The 21,838-nt window shown below is 49.5% G+C and overlaps 2 protein-coding genes across 8 annotated transcripts in view; one reads left to right on the top strand and one right to left on the bottom strand.

The window, feature by feature from the left end:
* The window catches only part of ZBTB5 (zinc finger and BTB domain containing 5), a 20,521-nt gene extending 12,476 nt beyond the window's left edge, over positions 1-8,045 (top strand). For 4 of the 6 annotated variants that reach the window (XM_037495282.2, XM_037495281.1, XM_037495280.2 and 1 more), the window contains exon 2: positions 5,732-8,045. In XM_037495282.2, coding sequence (XP_037351179.1) covers positions 5,736-7,769 — 2,034 coding nt within the window. In that variant the 5' untranslated portion in view covers positions 5,732-5,735 and the 3' untranslated portion in view covers positions 7,770-8,045. Of the gene's footprint in view, positions 1-2,031; positions 2,131-4,635; positions 4,764-5,731 lie in introns of those variants that run through there. The other 2 variants (XM_037495279.2, XM_037495278.2) reach the window with 2 other exon arrangements.
* GRHPR (glyoxylate and hydroxypyruvate reductase) lies at positions 5,411-21,838 on the bottom strand. 2 transcript variants are annotated; one of them, XM_037495285.2, is made up of 11 exons: positions 21,694-21,838; positions 19,445-19,575; positions 18,518-18,590; positions 17,883-17,999; positions 16,594-16,682; positions 15,224-15,328; positions 14,352-14,487; positions 12,935-13,065; positions 10,671-11,314; positions 10,420-10,528; positions 5,412-6,798 (listed from the first exon to the last, which is right to left on the bottom strand). In XM_037495285.2, the coding sequence occupies exons 1-9, from the start codon at positions 21,774-21,776 to the stop codon at positions 11,193-11,195; spliced, it is 987 nt and encodes a 328-aa protein (XP_037351182.1). In that variant the 5' UTR covers positions 21,777-21,838; the 3' UTR covers positions 5,412-6,798; positions 10,420-10,528; positions 10,671-11,192. The 2 variants fall into 2 exon arrangements, with proteins under 2 accessions (XP_054545334.1, XP_037351182.1); XM_054689359.1 differs by lacking the exon at positions 17,883-17,999 and having other exon boundaries at positions 5,411-6,798; positions 21,694-21,821.

Here is a 21,838-nt window from a genome sequence, read left to right as displayed (position 1 = left end):
TCATAAGAATACAAAGACTTTTTTCTTTTTTTTTTTAATCACTTTCTTTTGTAAGTGTACAGTGTTTTCCAGAGACCAAGTGATGTGATACTGTAAAGACCTGAATGTAGAAGCAAGTATAAGATCCAGCTGTCTTCTGTTGGTGCAAGAAATGTAAAACCATGCCACCCACTATTCTCATTTTATTTGAAAATACATATTTTCATAAAAGTTTTTTGTTGATATGCAATTGTTTATTATTTAAAAATAAATCAACAATTTTTTTTCTTGGATTTAAATATCCTAGAGTTTTGTTTTTTGTTTTTTTTTATTACTTAACCCTAATTTTTTCTATTATTTAACCCTAATTCTTTAATACAGCCCATGGAAGAGGAGTCAGGGCTCAAGTAAGTGTCAGATGAAGATGCCTGGCCGCCTATACACAGGTGGTAAGATGCTAACTCTACCAGCCTTCTGCTCTTTGGGTTCTTTCTTTCACTTCTAGAATGATCACCTCTTTCCCAGTACAGCTATGCATTTCCAAAGTCACCAGCCCACTACGGACAGGTGGAGGCTTCTCATTGTCAGAGGAACACTGTAGTGGACATTTGTCATTTGCAGAGGTCTGGGATCTTTTGAACATCTCCTTCTTAACCTTTGGATAGCCTGCAAATTGTGAGTCCCACATTCCCAAGATAGAATCATCATTATACTGCAGATATAAGAATTAGGTTCTCTTAATCTCATATACCTAAGTGAGGTTTTGATGTGAGCAATATGAAATAGGAGTGAGCATTTAGAGCTAATCTATCCAATAGAGGAGCCATTAAATAAAATTAAAAACTAAGTTCTTCAGTTGCACTAGCCACATTTTAGATGCTCAGTAGCCACATGTGACTAGTGCACATCATGTGGTTATGCTGATGATGTCCGTCACTGCAAAAGATCTGTTGCACTGTTCTGGTCTAGAAGGTGTGATGGCAGCTACTCTTCTGAGCACCTAACCTAAAGCAAGATCCACACAAAGCAGCAGGTAGCAGTGGCAGTAATGGTTTATTTAGAATGGTTCCATGACGCAGTTGGGTTTCTAGGGTACGTGCATGTACTTCTCCCACCCTCATGAAGATTTTATGAACTTTCTAAGATCCTCTAATCACAAATCCTTTTGTTTTTCACTTTGCACAACTCGTTTCCTATCCATTCAGAAAGGTTGATCAGTATGTAATTGCATTGGTTGGCATGTCGGAACTACTTCACTACTGCATCATAGGAAACTTTCTACTTTAAAGGTTCAAATGGTAATTAAATCAGTTGAGTGGACCCTTTTTACTCATTTACGAACTCTGAGTTACACTAATAATGCTTTTTGACAGTCTTGATATAGGAAAGAAAAACTAGAATAATCTGGTTGGCCATTTTACTCCTAAGATTCTTTGATCTTAATGGGCTTGATTTCTATTGCTAATTTAAGTGATCATAAATTGACTTATTAAATAATATTGAGATGAAATTATTATTACCACTAAGGAGAATTTAGTTTGGAGTATCTCCAAACAGATAATGTTAACTTAGAGGACAGTCATATCTCCAGGTTTTAATCATGTTGGTTTGATTATTACCATGTTGGTAATCAGAACTTGTAGAGCTCCTTAAGAGGAAAGAATTCTTAACCTGTGTACTGCCGTGAAGATTGCCTGCCACCAAGGCATAGCAGGAAGTTCCAGGCATCCCTCATGTTTTCAGGAGTCTGGAGTACTTGAATTGTGATCTCAGGGTCTATGGGAGGGCATCCAGGGCAGGGCAGACATCTTTAGGCTTATGGGAAGTTAAAAGACAGTATGGCCTTTTTACCTATCTTCCAATGTACTGTTTAATTTTTCACAGCATAATTGCCTTCTCTTTAATCTCTTCAAATATTTAAACCTCTGTCTTTGTTGGGGTCATGTTTAGCTACCTCAGTAATCTCAAAGGTCTCTGGTCCCTGTGAATTTCCTCAAAATAGTGCTTCTGGGACTGTAATTTCCTTATTGCTTATGCCTTTTCTATTGACAGTGGGGACTGAAGGAAAAAGAATTTGGCAAATTGAACAAAAAAGAATTCAATGAGTGGATGATCTTTTATGGAAAGGAGAGGTGGTTTCTTATACTCAAGGTAACTGACATTCAAAAAATGATGATTTTTTTTTTTTTGGATAATCATATTTCTGCTGCTGCTTTCAATATTGGTTTGCTTGGTTGAAATATTTGTTTGGGAAGTGCATCTCTTATGTTCCCCCTCATATGTTAAATTACGATAGTAAGTTCAACCTGGCAGGGCTATTTTGAAATTTGGAAAGAATGTAAATGAAAAATATATGCATGATGACTAACACATAGAAGGCTTTAACTCCCTGGTTAATTGTTTTGCTTCTTGAATGAGTGAGTCTTTCTTCTCTGTTACTGCTGTAAAATAATCACCTCCTTGGCACATAGCACTTAGTCTATGAGTTTACCCGGTTAAGCAGGGGCTGCAGATTTGTGAGCAATAACTACATTTTGTTTAACCCCAAGCCTTGAACTTGTTGTTCCCTGAGTAAGTTGGGTGGGCCTGCCACTGTTGACACATTGCTTCTGGCGGGGAACCTTGATAAAGCAAGACGATGGCAGTGGGAAAGTGTGTTTTAGTGATACATTTTGTCGTTGGACACTTATCAAAAGTAGAAAAAATACAGGAGGTCATTTCCCTTGAGGAGCTCCTTGGAGTTTTCCCTCTTCCTACTCCAGTCTGAACTGGTTACTCTCCAGCCCTTCTGCCGAGCTGTCACCTTGGGCCTTCATCTTCAGGATTCTCTGCCTGTCTTCTGTGCTTGATCTCCAATTTCTACATTCTTTGTCCTCCTTTTCTTGGTTTATTCCCACCTTATTTAAGCACAACCTTTAGTAGCTTCCTAAGGAAGGATAGATGAGAGGGAAACTTGGATTCTTGCCTGAAAATGGCTTTCGTCTACCCACGATTGATTGTTTGACTGGATATGGCTAAGATGGATATACTTTTCTTGGAGAATTTTGAAGGAACTATCACCTTTTAGCTTCAGTATTGCTTTTGAAAAGTCTGATACCCCTTTTTTTCCTGATTCTTTGTAACCTGTCAACCCCCAGAAGCTTTAGGGGTCTTTATCCTAGGTGTTCTAAAATGTCACTGTAATGAACCTGCTCTGGGGATTTCTTTATTCATGTTGCTGAGCACTTGGTGGATCTTTTTAGTCTGAATAAGTAACTTCAGTTCTTGGAACTCATTTCCAGTAGTTTTCTTGTTTCGTGAATATTCCATATATACATATACACACGTATATAGGTGTATATAAGTATATTATGTATGTATACACACACATATAGAAGTATATATATATTCTCTTTTTTCTTTCATGGATATGGTGACTTCTCTCTGTGAGGATGTTAATTATACTGGTTTTTTTTTCCCCCCTCCTGTTTTCCTTTTCTCTGCACTGTTTGTTTCCTCCAATTGCCACATTGTTTGGTGCTTTTTCTTTCATGTTAGAGACCCTCCTTTCCCCTCAGTGTGTATGCTCCTTAACTGTAGGTATTTAAAAATAAAGCCCTGATTGGAGGCTGAATGGATGGTTGTGCCTTGAGGACTAGTGGGCTTCCCCATAGCAAGATGGGGACCTCAGTAATCTGGCTGCTAGTCTTCTAGTAGCTGAGCAGGTACAGGGAGGGAGTGAAGGGAAAAGAGGGGTATGTCTTACCTTCTGTATGGCTTTAACTTAGTTTTCATTGTGGCAGCTCATCTGTTCCGAGCACCGAGTCTTTCTGGTTCAGCCCTAAGCCCAGCAGAATGCAGGCTTCTTCCCCAGGAGACCTTCCACACTCCCTGCCCCCATGGATGAGGCAGGTGCCTTTCTTTTTTTCCGATGGCACCTTGTGCCATCGGAACACTTACAATGCTTTTTTGGAATCGGATTGGATCTGTCTTGTTGAACCTTTTATTTCTAGTGCCAGGCACAGTAGATAGTAAATCTACATATGTTTGTATCCAGGGGCTTAGCCATCGGGTTCTGTGTCCCCTCCATCCCAGAAGACCAGAGGTTCATTCTCCTGAGAGGGAAAAATGGGACTTTTAATTCTGGCTCCTTCGACTTCTACAGAGCCAGTGGGCAGAAGGCACTGAGGAATGCCATTTTGGGGTTATTGACCCTGTTATCTAACTACATGAAAGTCTGTCAGGAGCACTAGTCAGAAACTGAATCAGCGGTCATGTTCCTAGGAGGTGTAGCTGAAATAAGCAAATACTTGTTTTTGTTGAGTACAGGTGAAAATGCGCAGATGCGGGATGGTTCCGATTCAGCCCTGGAAATGATCCCCCCCTAGGCCACGTGGACTCCTTTTTAAATTTTAACACTTATGAAAACTTTCATTTACATCTGTAAGTGTAATATTTTGTCTTTAAAAAATAGTCAAAAAATCTGAATGCCATTATCACACCTAAGGGGGGAAAAAATAACAATAAATCTGTAATATCAGTGATATATGTGGTATTCCAAGCAATTTAGTTTTAGAGAAAAAATGGTTCTAGTTTGTTCATCTGGTTTTTTCTTTCCTTATTTTAAAAAGTTGTAGTGTAACCTGAGATTTCCATTAGTCTACTCTGTTTCCATAGGTTTGCCTTTTCTGTGGTACAGCAGAGTCCAGTACATTATTATTTACTGACCAGATTTCCAGCCGGTTCTCGGTGTCACCGTCACTCTTCCCTGGTACCGCAGCACCCAGTTCCCTAGCTTTTAATAGGTAAGGAGCTTATGGATGAGATGTCAGGTTGCTTATCCATTACCAGTTTGGTATTTAGCTTCCCAGGTATGCTAAGTCAGCGTTCATTTACCTGCTCATCAGCTTCTAAAACACTATTGATGTTTTTTCCCATTTTTTTTTCCCTCATGGGTTTGTTTAAAATAACAAAACCAAAAAGCTTTAGTGTCTTTTAATTGGAGTTCAGGAAGGAGTGGGAAGTAAATACAGTCTACTACCATCTGTAACAGGAAATCTTCTTCACTAATATTGATTTGCCCTTTTCAATTATTTAAGGTTGCTAAAGACTGCAACTTCTTGGACTTTTTTATTGTCCTCAGAATGCAGAAGTCCAACCAACTTCTGTGGTGTAGATATGCCTCACCCACATGTTGGTCTTTTTTCACACAAGTGTTAAGTGTTAAAAGTGGGGGGCCTCCCCGGTGGCGCAGCGGTTGAGCGCTGGGTTGTGAAGTTGCCCGCAGCCTCTGCGGCACCGGTTCGATCCCCAGCTGCTCCCCGGCCACCGGAGGAGGGTCCCACATGGCGTGCAGACCTCTCCTGCCGCCCGCTGCTCCCCTCAGCAGTGTGCTTCGGTCCTTCTGCCTGTTCTGTTCCCCGCTCTGGCTCTGGTGAATTCTCTCACCCTCCCGCGCTTCTGACTGTACCCAGTGCTTGTATAAATAAATAAATAAATCTTTAAAAAAAAAAGTGTTAAAAGTGGACTGAAGAGGAGTCTGTAAACAGCCAGTAGTTGCTCCCCATGTGTGCATGCTTCCAGGTCTGTTAGCCAAATTTGCATTTGTTCCTTATTTGACAGGTTGTTAGTCCATGTGCTTATTATTAGAAATATCGCAAGCTTTCCGAGTCCAAGGTTGACTGTCCATGTGTCTCTCCTTGTCATGCCCTGTGTGCTCTGACTTTCCCTGAAGCTTTCCTAAGTCTTAACACTTTCCTTTTCTTTCCCATAGGATCATGGATTTCCCAGGACACTTTGAACAGATCTTCCAGCAGCTGAATTACCAGAGACTTCATGGCCAGCTGTGTGATTGTGTTATTGTGGTGGGGAATCGGCATTTTAAAGCTCACCGCTCCGTACTGGCAGCATGCAGCACGCATTTCCGAGCCCTGTTCTCAGTAGCAGAGGGAGATCAGACCATGAACATGATCCAGTTGGATAGCGAGGTAGTGACAGCAGAGGCCTTTGCCGCACTGATTGACATGATGTATACCTCCACCCTCATGCTGGGGGAGAGCAATGTTATGGATGTCTTATTGGCAGCCTCTCACCTGCATTTGAACTCTGTTGTTAAGGCATGTAAACATTACCTAACAACAAGGACACTGCCCATGTCTCCCCCCAGTGAGCGCGTTCAGGAGCAGAGTGCCCGCATGCAGCGCTCTTTTATGCTGCAGCAGCTGGGTCTAAGCATCGTGAGCTCAGCCCTCAATTCCAGCCAGAGTGGGGAGGAGCAGCCGGCCCCCATGAGCTCATCGATCCGCAGTAACCTGGACCAGCGGACACCCTTCCCCATGAGACGCCTTCATAAGCGCAAGCAGTCTGCAGAGGAGCGGGCCAGACAGCGCCTCCGGCCCACCATGGATGAGTCTGCCATTTCTGATGTCACGCCTGAGAATGGGCCATCGGGGGTTCATTCTCGAGAGGAGTTCTTTTCACCAGATTCTCTGAAAATTGTGGATAACCCTAAGGCTGACGGCATGACCGACAACCAGGAAGACAGTGCCATCATATTTGACCAGTCTTTTGGTGCTCAAGAAGATGCCCAGGTGCCCAGCCAGTCTGACAACGGTGCCGGCAACATGGCACAGTTGTCCATGGCCTCTCGTGCAACTCAGGTTGAGACTAGTTTTGAACAGGAAGCTGTGACTGAAAAAAGCGCTTTTCAGTGTGAAAATCCTGAGGCCGGCCTTGGTGAAAAGGAGCACATGAGAGTGGTGGTAAAATCTGAGCCCCTGAGCTCTCCTGAACCTCAGGATGAAGTGAGCGATGTGACCTCACAGGCAGAAGGCAGCGAATCTGTGGAAGTGGAAGGAGTTGTGGTCAGTGCCGAGAAGATAGACCTCAGCCCTGAAAGCAGTGACCGGAGTTTTTCAGATCCCCAGTCTAGCACTGATAGGGTAGGTGACATCCATATTTTGGAAGTCACAAATAACCTAGAACATAAATCCACTTTTAGCATTTCAAATTTTCTTAACAAGAGCAGAGGAAGTAACTTTAGTGCAAATCAGAACAATGATGACAATATCCCAAACACCACTAGTGACTGCAGACTGGAAGGCGAGGCCCCCTATTTGTTGAGTCCAGAGGCTGGGCCTGCAGGAGCGCCCTCCTCAGCCTCTGGCTCTCACGTGGAGAACCCATTCAGTGAGCCTGCCGACTCCCACTTCGTTAGGCCAATGCAGGAAGTGATGGGCCTGCCTTGTGTGCAGACTTCGGGCTACCAAGGAGGAGAACAGTTTGGGTTGGATTTTTCCAGGTCTGGTTTGGGGCTCCACTCCTCCTTCTCCAGGGTAATGATGGGCTCCCCAAGAGGAGGAGCCAGCAACTTTCCATACTACCGCCGCATAGCTCCCAAGATGCCAGTGGTAACTTCTGTCAGAAGCTCACAGATCCCAGAAAACCCTGCCAGTTCCCAGCTACTGATGAATGGGGCCACATCCTCGTTTGAAAACGGCCATCCTTCCCAGCCTGGCCCTCCACAGTTGACCAGGGCATCTGCTGATGTCCTGTCAAAGTGCAAGAAGGCCTTATCAGAGCACAACGTCTTGGTTGTCGAGGGAGCTCGCAAGTATGCCTGCAAAATCTGCTGCAAGACTTTTCTGACCTTGACTGATTGCAAGAAGCACATCCGTGTTCACACAGGTGAGAAACCCTATGCCTGCCTGAAGTGTGGCAAGAGGTTCAGCCAGTCCAGCCACCTGTATAAACACTCGAAGACTACCTGCCTGCGCTGGCAGAGCAGCAATCTCCCCAGCACTTTGCTCTAACCCCAGCTTCTTGAAATAGTGCCCACGCCGGTTGTAGGACTGAAATTAAATCTCATGGTTGGTGGCTAACGCCATTAGGTTTAGGCTTCAGGCTGCCCAGTGGCTCTTGCAAGTTTCCACGAGTAATAAGTAGAGAACTAATACTCGTAGCGCTTGTGCCCTTGCATTTCTTTTGAAATGCGCATTCTCAGAGGGATGAGATCCCTGAAACCAAGTTCTTCCTTAGGATTGAGTCAGAAAGTAGTTTGCAATTGATGTTGTTAAAAGTGGCACATTGAAAAATTAAAAATGGAAGTGCAAAAAAAAATTTTTTTAGCGATTTTTGTAAAACTCAAGCATTTAATTAAATTTCCTATACTCCTGGATAGGATTATATACCTGTATAGTGATGCAAAATGCACTTATGTGTAACCAGTGGCACTTTGTGTCTGTCTACAAGGAGGACCCTTGAAGACATGCCTGTCTGCCACAAATGCTTTAAAGTGTATCATGAGCTAGTCCTAGGCCTCAGAAAGTACTGTATTTTTTATTTTTGTCTGATTTGCAGTCACAGACACTGCACTCTGATGGTGCTGACACTGGGTCCAGAGGGAACATTCTCTGGACTACTAGGTGTATATACTTTTGAAGACATCACTAATGGACAGATGTTTTAACAATTTTTCCTGGTTTTAAAATCAGAGTTGTAAATGGAGTATGTACTTGTAGGGAGTGACAAGTAAGGTATTGTTTCTGTATGTGCTGTTTTAGCAATATTTTAACCAACTTGTATTACATATGTTACAGTTCCATGTTTGGAAGTCAGAAAAGAGCTAGTGTTTGTCTTGGTTCTGATGATATGGAGTCATGTTTTGTGGGACACGGGACCTGGAAGCTTTCTTGGTGCGTTTACCCATTGCCCATGCAGTCTGGCCCGACACACCTCACCCAGTGACAAACCCATCCATTCTCTGCTTTGCTTCTTCACACTCTGTTGCCTGAGGGGCATCTGTCCCAGGCCTAGATTGTTTTCGGTTACAAACTAACCAAAAGTAATGTCAGCCCCCTCTACCGTGGGTTTTATTACTGATACATATTGTGGTTTACAAGTACAGATGCAGAACTTTTGCTTTCCCCAACCCAGTACTGTATGTGTACAACTGTTGGTAACCCAGCCTTAGCAGGGTCCACACTGTAAGATGGTTGGGCAGCCCAGAGCATAGATGTCACCAGGTAGCATCTGAGACTGTTCCAGGAGACATCTGGGTCACTGCCAAGGCCTCTCTGGGCTCCCCCCGACTTCCCCAGCCTCACCTGGCTGTCTTCTGACCTCCTCGTGCCAGCAGAGCTGTGGTGGCACCTGTGTCTGGCTGCACCCTGGCTCATGTCTTCCCAGGGAATAGCACAGGTTAATGTGTCTGCAGAGTTTTAGTTCATGCATGAGCAGGAGTTCATTTTCTATCCTAGCTTTTTTAGAAGACACTGAACCATAGTGCATAATTGAGAGAAACCCTTCAGATGTTAGAAAGCTATGTAGGTATAGCCTAAAACAAAAATTAGTGTGTTTCCTCCTCTCAGTCTAGTGTGTGCAGTTAAACATCTGTCTGTGGATAAACTCATAATGGTCATAGCATCTCCTATGAACTGATTCCCAGGGAGGAAAGCCTAAGGGAAGCCTCTGATTCCTCTCCTTTGCAGCAGACGTGGGGAAGAGACGCTGGAAGAGATGGGATCACCTGGGGAATTCAGTTGTGTGTGTGGCTAATTGTTGGCAGTCATGTTCTGACTCGATGTGAGGCAGCTCTGCATCCACCCTCTGCATGACGTGGCGACCACTGTCTGGTCAGATTAACCTTGGGAGGCAGGTGGGTCAGCGTGGAGAACGAGAGGCCCGGCCTGGGCCTGGGGAGAGGAACCAGTGACACTGGGAAGGTGGTGGCCGCCCTCCTCCTCGGCCATTGCGAGGAGGTGCCTGGCTGCCCCTTCACCTCAGCTCGGGCTTAAGCAGACTTGGCTTTCGGAGGCTCCATACAGCGGCTGGAGCCCTGCCTCTCCACTGCTAGATGGAATCTGGAATCTCATCTACCTCTTAGTCTATCAGTTCCTACATGTGAGAAGCAAGCTGTGGGCCAGAGTCCTTGTACACGCTGTAGCACTTAAAATATTAATTCAGAGGTTCCCTGGAAACCAGCTCCAGGGTCCTTATGATCATAGTTCCTACCTGAATTCTAACTGGTATCGAGTACCTGGATTTTGTTGGTTAGCCTTAATGAAAGCCTGGCATAATCATTCCTGGTGATTAAATATCAAAGTTCTGTCAGGGCGCCTATGTCAGTGGTGCTATGCTAGCCAATAGGTGAGATTTTGAAATAAAAAACTTACCACATTCATGCCTCTATCTAATATGTGCTTTTTCTTTGCTTAGGTTATTAAAGTTAAAGCAAAAAAGGGAAGTACTACTACTCTGCTAACCCTGCTTTTACCTGTTTTTTTGTTTTGTTTACTTTACCTAGAAAGTCCGCTAATGCTGTCAGTTAAGTAGCAATTACTGGTTGCTCCCCTCAATTTAGTCCCTCTGCCCTCCCTGCCCTTTGTCTTTGAACGTGTAAGGCTTTGTTCTCAGTCCACCCAGTTTCCTTCTTCGAGGACCTGCTTTCTGCTGCTCACTCACCTGCCTCCCAGGTTGGAAGCTCCGTCTGCCACTTTGGCTTGGCTGTGGGAAGAGCTGGATCCTGCCTGCTTTGGCAGGAGCTGGGCCTTGGTAGTGCCGACGGCCAGGCCTTGGGGTGGAGCGAGTGAGGAGATGATTAGAAAAAGGGCATCACTCCACGGGCGGCACAGGTGGGGGTGGGAAGAAGTGGACAAAGGAGTGCGAAGGTGCTGAAACACATTTTTAAAACAAAAATTAAGACGCCTACCTACCTGGTTAGTCTTGACCGAGAAAAGTGTTGTGACCTTAGGTAGCTCTCTTGGCTGTGCATATTTAATTGCAGCAGCTTATTTAATTGGGTCCAGGCAGCAGATACAAGATGGTGACCACGGGGTGCGGCTGTCCTAGCCTCCACGAGGGACACACGAAGGAATGTGAGCAGAAGGGGAGGGGTGGAGTGGCTTGGGCAGGTTCTGGGAATGAAAACGCCGAGGCGTGAGGACTGGGTCGGGCAGCAGCCCGCAGGGCACTTTCCTCAGGAGGAAAAGTAGGCAGTTGCTCCTTGCTTAGCTTCTCCCAGTTACAGGCAGAGACACTCTTGCAGAGAATCATTTAATTAAACGCTTTGGGCGCAGATGTTTCCAATCACAGACGCAGCAAGCACAGCCCTCAGCACCAGCCTCCCTCCACAGAATCAGCACAGATCAGGTTTTCTTCCTTGGCTCCCGTCCTGTGGGTCCGAACCAAGCCTGGCGGCGTCTGTTTCCTCCTGACCCTCCAGGTTCCCTGTCTGGTTACAGCTTGAGTTCACTGGGCATCGGCTCCCCTCGCAGGCCAGCCAGCAAGTTGTTAGCGGCCAACAGAGACATGGTGTTTCGGGTTCCGTGGGTGGCACTGCCAATGTGGGGCAGGATCACTGGAAAGGAGAAGGGAGGTAAGAATGGTGGCTCAAGAGCCTTTTTAAAGCAGGCCTTTAGCAGGGTGAGGGTTTGCCAGTAAGAACAAAGAGACCCTGTCTCGATTCGCCTTCCTACACCGTCACTCAACATCCCGCCCCCTGGGGCTGAGGGCCAGAGCAACAGGAAAAGGACTCCAGGCTATGAAACACGGGCAAGGGCGACAAAGGGTATGTATCCTAAATACCAGAATGTCAAGCTAGCAGAGCGCTAGAGCCCTTCAGTTACTGGATGGTGAGACGTGCCAGTATGGCTTAGGAATTTCTGCATTGTCATCCACTCCCTGCACCCCTGAAAGTGATGCCACAGGGCTTCTGAGCTATACAAATGACATGAAATGCTGGACAGGCGAGCTCCCTTCGGCCCCTCTGTGGAGCAAGTGAGGTCACTTGTCCCCAAGGAACACCTTTTCAAGTAGTACCCAGGAGCCTGAGCTCCACTCCCAGGCTCTGGGGGATGGGGACAGCTGTCCTGGCTGGGGGCAGGCCTGACATCACAGCTAGTCCTTTCAGGCTGGCTTGGGGGGTGGGGACGGTAGAGTTCCCAGGGGCTACAAGAATGGGAGCATTCATGGTGGGGAAGGCAGGCCGTGGCCTTCCCTCTGGGTTTCCATTCCATAAAGGAACTAAAGGACAGGGACAGGCCCAGGCGACCTAAGCATTCATGGCTACATCTTAGTCTGGAGACAAACCACACCAGCTGCCTGAAGAGAAGCTGATATGAAGAACTGTTAACTAGTGTGGCCCTGGAAAGCAGCGTCATCTGGGAGCGCGTTAGAAGTGCATATACCAGGTCCCAGCACCCAGCCTGTGGAAGCAGCAACCCTTCGGGACCCGACACCCCGCATTTGATCAGTCCCCCCAGGTGACCACCACAGGTAAGGTCAGGCAGTGACTGCCCTAGGGCTGGGGTCGGGATGGGAAAGGCAAGAGTGAAGGGAGGCCCTGCTGGAGCTGTAGCCCATGGCAGCGCTGACTGGCTGGGACCTTGTCCCTGAGGGGGCACATGGTTAACCAAACGCTGCAAAAACTAAACCAGATTCGCCAGCTGCTACAGGGAGGAGCTGCTGCCACCAACTGAAGTTGCCAAGTGCCGCTGACAGATGTGGAGGCAGGAGGTTTAAGTCCTGCTGCCTCCAGGCTCCTCCCTGACCGGGCCCAGCCCCTGCAGCACAAAGCAGAATATACAAAGATGGGTTTGGAGCCAAGGGAGAAAGGTTTACTAACTGGCATGCGTTGTAAAGGCACAAGGTACAGTAATTCCACCTTTAGTTGCTCACATTTAGACAAACAGGTTTACCCAGGACGGGAGGGGCGTGGGGATAGCTGGGGTGACCGCCACATCCACTGTTTTTAAATAAACCCGGTCACCCCTACAGTTACTTCTCGAGGGACACGGACCTAGTGGAGCAAGCGCAGAAGGCCTCTCCCTGCCACCAGCGCTGCTAACTATAAACACGTGGTCCCTGCCTGTGTGGGTGCCCTTGAGGTAGCCTCACACCCGGCACCTTCAGCCCTCTAGCTGCCTTGGTCCTACAGTGGTGGCGGGGACCACACTGGAAAAGCACAGGTCTGTCTTACCACAGTTCTTCAGGGTCAGGAGAGGGTGGTTTGTAGGCAGTGGTTCCGGGGTCGTCACATCCAGTCCAGCCCCTGCAATCTGACCACTGGTCAAGGCCTGGTACAGGTCGTCCTGGTTTACGACGTCTCCCCTGGGAATGACAGTAGGATGTGAGTGCCCCCAAAACTCCCTCCACTCAGGTCACCTTTAGGGCAGAACAACCCACAGAATGAATTTCTCCACCAGTCTGGGTCTTGGCACTGACTTTCAAACCAGCTACAGTAAGTCATACAGGAAGATGGTCTTAGACAACCCAGACCTGCCACTTGTGACTTTAGCAAGTGTGTCAAATTCTCTATGGCCCCAAGTTCTTCCTCTGTCAGACAGGGGGTACCACCTACTCCCAGGAGGACATGAAGGGTTCAAGTTTACCTATACCCACTATTGCATGAACACAGCTCAAAAATCTGCATTTGTTGGGTCCCTTCCAGGTGTTTCTGATCTGGTTGGTCCCCAGAGCCAGAACCACTGGCTGAAAACCACTGCAGCTTGCCATCAGGCACCTGCCAGCTGGGGGCAGAGACCCAGGATAGACCTAACTAGACCCATCCACGTGAGCAGCCATCCTTCCTGTGAATGAACCACTGAAGTAAAGAACAGATTTGCTAGAGACTAAAAAAGAATAACAACCAAAGTGCAGTGCCCTGCACTGTACCCGCTACCTGTGGGGGCTCAGTGAGAAGCTATGGCACTGTTGGCTGTCGGTGTGAACCCTGTGTTCCTGCAAGTTTCGCTCCACCCCCTAGCCTTTTAGCTAAACATTAGTGACTACAGCTGCCTCTGGGTAGCCAAGCTCTCAGGTGACCTCATCCAATCCCTTCCCTTAGCCTGTCTACACCTCCACCTGCTAGGAAGCGGGTGGAGAGGCAGAGAAGGCAGATCTGCACCCATACAATGCTCAGGCACCTGAAGGTCCTCTGGAGATATTTTGAGGAACCAAGACAATTGGGTTTTGAGTCTTACTCCCCAAGAGCACAAAGGTTCCAGGTTTTACTGACACATGGACCCAAGTGCAGCACAGTGAAGGCCTCCAAAGGGCCCTAAGGATAGTAAAGTGATGCAGAGTTACACAGGCCTGCCCAAGGCTACCTGCTAACTCGCTGCCATCATGCCTTCAGTCCCCAAACCAACGCTACTGTGTGCTGGGCCCAAGCAAGGCTGGGGGTTCTGAGCATGTTCTGAGAGCACTTCCCCCCAGCCTGGAGTACATGTGCATGGCCTTTACTGTATTTCTGGCTTGGCTGGTAGATTGGTTTATGTAGAGTGATGAGCTCAGCCTGAGTCTTCTCGACAATCCAGGGGGAAGGAAAGCCAGTCCCTCTCCCGGACTGCCCAGTGACCCCCCCCCCCCAAGATGTTGGGAGGCCCCAGGCTAACCTGCTGATATTGACAAGCACAGCCGTTTTTTTCATCCGCTGGAAGAAGTCCTTGTTGCAGAGTCCCTTGGTGGCAGGCGTTAAGGAGCAGGCCAAAACGATGAAATCAGACTCTGCGGCCAGCTGAGAGGTGGGCACTAGGGGAAGACAGTTAGATGCAAGAGGGTGGGAGAGTAGACCTGTCCTCCTCCCGTAATGGAAACTCCCAAGATGCTTCCTGAAGGCCTGGAGAACTCTGATAACTGTACAAAGTCAATAGCTGCTTATGGGATTATGGTATATGACATCATTCACCCATCCCTTGGTCTAACCCATCCCCTGGTCTAACAGATGGGGAAGTTGAGGCAGAGAAGGGCAGAAACTTGTTCAAGATCACAGAGGGGTCTGGCCACTTTAGTTCTTTCTTCTTCCAGGCCCGCTATGCCAAGGAGGCGAGGAATGGCTGAAATCCAGCCTGCCCTCAACAAGCTATCAACCCTACCAGGGGGCTAAGCCCACCTTGCACCTGGACGGAGGGGCACATGCAGGCTGGGGGACAGTGCTCATGAGTTTACTAAGGAAACTGAGTCAAAGAAAGTTTCCAGCTCTTCCTGACATCTGTCAGCACCCCTGCTGCTCCCTTCACACGCCACCAATGGTGACGGTCTCTGAAAGACAGGACATCAGCGCTCTCCTAGCACTGAGAGAACTCACCGTGGGGCCTGGGTAAGCACCCTCAGGAGCCGATACATGACATCACACCTAAGGGAGGCTGCAGGTCCTGGGAAACCTACAGCTGCTGTGTTCATACTTTGTGTGTAAATGCTGCCACCACAGAAAACAGGGAGAGTCCCTTGACAGATGGGCTCCTGTGGAAATCAAGGTTTTACTTACCAAACTCTGCCTGGAATTCTGCTGCTTCCTGAGGTCTGGGCTGGCGCCCGGAGTACAGAAATTTCTGGACACCAAATGGTTTCAGACGCCGAGCAATGGCCTGGCCTGGTGGCAAGGAGTCAAGAGTCATGGCTTGTCCCCAACCACGTACCCCTCCCCCACGCTCCCCACCCCTCAGCAGCTCCAGGGCCAGGGAGGCCCTAGTGGCAGATCTATCAGCACAGCCCAGCGTTTGCTAGTCCTGTCCTAGGGTATCTAGCCCTCAGCCAGGCCAGTGCTCACACAACCAGCTCCATGGTCCACAAGAGAGCCTTTCACCTCTGGAGGCAGATGCTTTCCTTACACGGTCCAGCCTTCTAGGGCTACTGCTAACCTTCCCTAGAGCTGGACCTGGCATCCTACAGAGGTCTGACCAAACAGTCCCCGCCCTCCTTCTGCACCCTCTGCTTCTCTGTTTTTATTTCTTTCTTTAGAAGAACTGGACTATAGGCCAGAAGTGCAGGGGGTAAGAGGATTCACCAGAGACAGAGTGGGGAACAGAGCAGGCAGACTGATGAAATACACTGCTGAGGGGAGCAGCGGGTGAGTCAAGAGAGGTTTGCTGTACCATGTGGGTAGCTCCCTGGCTGGGGACAGAACTCAGGCTGTGGTGGTGACAGCGCTGAGACTTAATCCGTAGGCCACCAGGGAGGCTCCCTCTGCTTCTCTTAATGCAGCCTCAGTCCCCATTTGATTTTGTGGTGTCATTGCCAAGCAGCCAGTTCTCCACAGAGACCACTTCACATAGACTGTGGCTGAGACAGATCCAGACAGTTAAATTTTCAGATTCTGAACATGTGCTGAAGCTGGTAGGGTCCTTTAAGCATTTTTTTTTAAAAGACATTTTATTTTATTTATTTTTTAAGATTTATTTATTTATTTATTTATACCAGCACCGGGTATAGTCAGAAGTGCGGGAGGGTGAGAGAATTCACCAGAGCCAGAGCGGGGAGCACAGCAGGCAGAAGGACCGAAGTACACTGCTGAGGGGAGCAGCGGGCGGCAGGAGAGGTCTGCGCGCCATGTGGGACCCTCCTCCGGTGGCCGGGGAGCAGCCGGGGATCGAACCGGCGCTGCAGAGGCTGCAGGCAGCTTCGCAACCCAGCGCTCAATGGCTGCGCCACGGGGAGGCCCACCAAGTGAGTTCTTAAGTAGCTTCTGGCTGGTTTGCTGTTTTGGCCTGTGTTTTATGAAGCCACGTCTTTGCATTACAGATATCCCTACTGTATGCCAAAGGCACTGATAACCCAGGGCCCTTTCCAGGGGATTGTTGCAGAGGTGGAGACTGAGCATGGACGCTGGGGCAGGCAAGCAGTCGGGTGGAGCCTCACCTATGCGTCCCAGGCCGATGATGCCCACGGTGCTCTGCGAGAGGCCATAGCCACACATCCACAGGGGCTTCCATGAGGTCCAGCCACCACTGCAGGGAGGAAATGAGGCGGGTGAGCCCTGGACTTGTACAAGGATGAGGCCCACTGGAACTCACAGGCCCGGCACTGCAGGGCCAGGCCTATGGTCCAAAGGGTAGACCCTGGCCTCCAGGTCAGAGAACTGAGAGTGACATGAGGAACACCCACAGTCACTCAGTGCTGCAGACAAGCAGCAGGAGTAACCGTCCTTACAAGTCAGTGGAGACACAGATCTGATAGCAGAAGAGACCTGAGAATTTCCCATCCCATTCTGCAGGTGGCGAAACTGAGACCAGAAAGGGAAAGCTGCCTGAGAACAAAAAGCCAGGTGAGAGCTGAGAGTAAACTCAGGTTTGGGATTCCAAAACCAGAAAACAGGGCACCAAAGAAGCAACAAGAAATGAAACCATACCACCCCCCTAGCTCCCTGGGTGGAAAGGCAAAGTCACCAACAATGAAGGTGCTGGCTCCCTTGGTCAGAGGGGGAGCAGGACACTGGGTCTCATCAGCCCCTCAATACCTCTGCCATACTCCACCCTACCCCAGAGCTCTGGACTCTCCAAGGGCCTGCATTTGCATGCCTTCTGGACTTCGCTCCAGCGCTTCCTGCTCCTGGAATGCCTCCCCAGCTCTGGATATACAGACCAAAATCCCTGATTGAAACCCTCAGGCCAGACTTGAAAAGTTTTCAGCTTTAGAAAGGTGACGTGGTACTTATGCCGTATTGTACAAAACATGCACAGCAGCGAGAAGGGGTGGGGAGTACTCTATCAAACACATGAGTGTTTCTGCAACAACACATGAATATTCACACTGAGTAGGAGAAATAAAAAACAAAATATAGCCTCCTGTTATTTCTGGTCAGGTTTGGCTAAGAAAAGATCGATGAACCTTCAGTTTTCAGAGCTTTTGGGATTCTCGAATGCAAGGTGGGATGGTGAACAGTCCCTCTAAGTGCTCAGGAGCTACTTCCTCCAAGAAGCCTTCCCTGATCCACACTCCTTCCACCTGACTCTGTTCTCACAATTTCCCTTCAGGTTGTTTATTTCAGCTCTGCCTAGTACTTTGGTATTTTGGCTGATTCTGCCCCCCGCCCCAAATTATATGGCAAACATCTGGATTTAGGGTCACGCCTGGGCCAGGACCATGCTAGGTGTTCCAGGAACTGGCTCTGTTAGGCAGAGCAGACTTTCCCACCAGGCGCCACTCACTTCTTCACCTCCTCGATGGCCTCCGGCAACCGGCGACAAGTGGTGAGCAGCAGGGAGACGGCCAGTTCCGCTGTGGCGTCTGTCAGGACGTCTGGGGTGTAGCCCACACGGATCCCGCTATGAATCAAACACTGGTGGTAACACTGGCCTCAAGCACCTTCACCAATTTCCATGCTGCTGCTTTGCTCCCTCATTGCACTGCCTGCCGGGAAGCTCAGAGCTGTAAATGAGCACTTACAGGTGGTGAGCCCCCAGTCCCATTTTCATTATCTCCCACTTTGAGAAGAATATGAAGGTGGAAGACCAGGCCCCAGAGTATGGGGAAAGAAGCTACTTAGCCTTTCTGAAGTTCCTCATCCAGAGGGAAATAATAAGACCCACCTGTTCTACTCAGGGGATTGTTGTGGGGGCAAAACCAAAAAGCATATGAAAACGTGCTACCTGCACAGATGGTCCCACTGTTTCTGACCTACCATGCTTATATTAACTGGCCTGTGCGGGTGGGGGCAGGCTTCGTCCATCAGCCACCTCCCATTCCCACTGAATGACGGGGATATGACATGAAACACAGCTCCTCTTCCCCTCTCTCTGGGCCCCTCACTCCTGCCCCCTCCCAGAGCCCCAGCTGCATTTACCGCTTCTTGATTTCATCCAAAGCCAAGTGGTCGACACCCACGGACAGCGTGCTGATGACTTTGAGATTGGCTCCTGTGTGGAAGAAGCACTGTCTGTGTCTCGCCGTGGGCTTCAACGCCAGACACTGGGGACCACTGCGGGATGCCTGCTTACTGCCGTGTTAGAACCAAAGACTGACATCTCTGTATCTCAGTGAAAACTCCAAATGCTGCTATTTGACAGGCACAGACTGCAGGCCAGGGAGGTTAGGCGGCTTGCCTCTGTCACAAGGCGCCAAGTGGGCCTGGACACCGAGGCCCACTCTTAACAGCTTGCCTGTCCTTCGGCCACACCTGGAACCTCCCTGTGGAAACTCTGAGAGCTCTCAGAGGCAGCTGGGGCATGACCCTCATACCCTCACCTCTAAGCTCTGGGCCGACACTGAGGCACAGGTTGGCTCATCACTGACCCCCTCCTAGCAATCTCTATGCATGAACCTTGTCTCAAAGCCATTGTGACAACAACCTCACAAGGTAATGTTTACCTTGCCCCCTGGCTGAGACTAAGGTAACTCATCATGGGGTCTGCTGGTACTTGGCACTAAGCCACCTTCTCCCCACATGGGCCTTGCTCCAGGTCATAAAGCCGGATTGCTGCAGGGGCTGGACAAGGACCCAGGGCTTTGGGTGCTCTCCCTAGTACCTGGCTACCCTCACGCCTCGGTCTTTGCCCTTCTAGGGCCTCCCCCCCCGCCGAAATTCACGGCCAAAAGAGAGAGCAATGCATGTGTCGGAAGGGGAGCCCACAACCACTCCCTCAGGCCTGGTAGTGCAGTGAATGCCCTTAGAATGTCCTGCAGACCTGCTCGGGCAGCCAGCTGCAGGCTGATGTGCCCCATTGAGCCAGGATACCCTCGGCATCCTCCCGGTCCTGCCCAGTACACAGACCCGCGGTGTCCAGGATCTTCTTGTCCACACGGTCAGTGAGCAGGCAAAGCAGGCCGTGCGCCCCGGCCACACCTCGTTCCAGCTCCTTAGTGGGGATGGGCTCGTCGGAATCCCACTGCTCCACTTCACAGCTGAAGACAAAGGAAACACCACTCAGAAACAGAGAAGCCTTACAGGTGCACCTGGGGACTTTGATTTGCAAAGTCCCAGTCACATCTGCAGCACATTTTGCCTCTGCTTGCTCTGGCTGAGTAAGGGTCTGTGGTGGGCAGCCTTACAACAGTCCTGAGAGGGTGGCTGAAAGGTAAATGGCTGCCATAGAGTGGAGAATGCTGACAGGCTGTGGAACCACCCAAAGCAGAAAGGAGAAAGTCAGAGGAAGAGCTTTCTCACCCTCATGGGGCAGAGCTCCCAGTCCAGGGTCCACCAACTGATGGTAACAAAGGCCAGTGTGGGGGGCGAGGGGGTTTCTACATGGATTCCATGTCCAATTGTATGTCCTGGTCAGTGAGCCCATGAAATGGAAACTCTCATCAAGATCAAAGCATGATGGAAGAGTTTTAGGGTACACTTCCATGGCAGCCTGTGGCACTGGGCACGATGCCAGCCTCCCAGCCCTTGCCATTTATTCATACAGCCAACATGTATCAAGAACCCACATGTGCAGGACACAGGGTGGTGCTGACTCCCCTCCTAGAAATCTCTAACCATAAACCTTTTCTCAAAGCCATTGTGACAACAACTTCATAAGATAATGTTTACCTTGCCCCCTGGCTGTGACAAAGGTAACTCAATCGTGGGGCCTGTGGGGCCTGCTGGTACTTGGCACTAAGCCACCTCTCCCTCCATGGGGGTGCGGGGCCTTGCTCCAGGTCGTAAAGCCAGACTGCTGCAAGGCTGGATGAGGACCTACCCAGAACACTTTGCAACAGCCTTAATGGACACCTGGCCAATTAAGCCCCAAGCACAGGCCACTTCGCACCCTCCAGTCCATGAGCGTGACATACACACTATAGCAGTGTGACTACTGCCGTTATTACTACCATTGTTTTTGCCTTCACTGCCTCCCCCCTCACTCTCAGTTCACAGCAGGTCCTCAGCAAAGGATCTGTTGCATTGAACAAATAAATCTCATTTTCCCCAGGCACTGGTTTCTGAGGCTGGGTTCCACTTTCTTTTCCCGGCCTGACACTGGCAAAGCAAGTCTGTATAAGGCAGTGCTCAGACCCCAGCCCGACAGAGCTGAGTTCCAATCCCAGTTCTGCAGACAGGTATGACTTTTGGCCAAGGTACTTAGCCGCTCCCACTTATCTCACCTGTAAAATGGGAACTCCAGTAGTAACTTCCAGTGTTGCAAGGATTAAAAGGATTTATTTATATAAAGACTTGCCTGGCAAGTCTGACAGGCAGGGTTCAACTTAATATAGGTCACCAAAGTCCCCTGTTAACTGTCCAACGGTGGCTGCCAAGGTCCCTGACCCTTCCAAGTGACCTCGCAGAGTAAAACTTTAACAGATGGGCCCTTGTCTCCCCACTTTCCAGGCCCAAGACGGTAAGGGCTCCAGCCATTCCAACATCCCCACCCCCACCACAAATGGCGAGATAATTAGGTCTCCGCGAACTTTCTCTAAGCCTCCCTCAAACTCCAAGACCGTCGGGTACAAGCTGGAAAGTACAGCCAAGGTCAAAGCTCGGGATCCCTGTTCTCTCTGGTGCCTGGGAACACCCCGTCCTACTCCTCAAAGAAAAATGAGGGGTCTCCCTGGTGGTGCAAGGGGTTAAGCACCGCACTATGAAGCTGTCCGCAGCAGCCTCTGCAACTTGAGTTCGATCCCCGGCAGGCCAGGGGGCTACCCAAATGGCGCAGCAGACCTCTCCTGACTCGCCTGCTGCTCCCCTCAGCAGTGCACTTTGGTCAATCTGCCCATTCTGTTTCCCACTCTGTCTCTGGTGAATCGTCTCACCCCCCCCCCCCCGCACCTCTGGCCTGTACCCCAGCTCTTGTATGCATAAATAAATTAATCTTAAAAAAAAAAAAGAAAAATGAGTCCCCGGAGGCCCTCCCGAGCCCGCTGGGGTGCAGCCCTCCACGCCTCCGAAGAAAAGGCCCGCCCGGAGACGCCGATTCTCCTTGAGCGCAGGCCGCCGCGATGCCAGGGAGGTGCCCAGGGCGCGCGGCGCCTTCCCCCGCCCACCCCCGCCCGAGTGCCCGCGGGAGGGGTCTCGGCGCGCGGGCGCCCGACTCTTACTCTGCCGCCTTGGCCAGCGCGGCCCTGCCCTCCGGGGGGATCCTACGAGTGACGAACACCTTCATGAGTCGTACTGGCCTCATGCACCCAGCAGCTACTGGACACCGACCTGCCCCGGACCCCGCCGGCCGGAAGCGGGACGGGC

Source organism: Talpa occidentalis, unplaced genomic scaffold, assembly GCF_014898055.3.
Source record: "Talpa occidentalis isolate TD23 unplaced genomic scaffold, MPIMG_talOcc4v2.1 talOcc4.7, whole genome shotgun sequence".
Lineage (NCBI taxonomy): Eukaryota > Metazoa > Chordata > Mammalia > Eulipotyphla > Talpidae > Talpa > Talpa occidentalis.
This window is presented reverse-complemented; position numbering and strand designations above follow the sequence as displayed.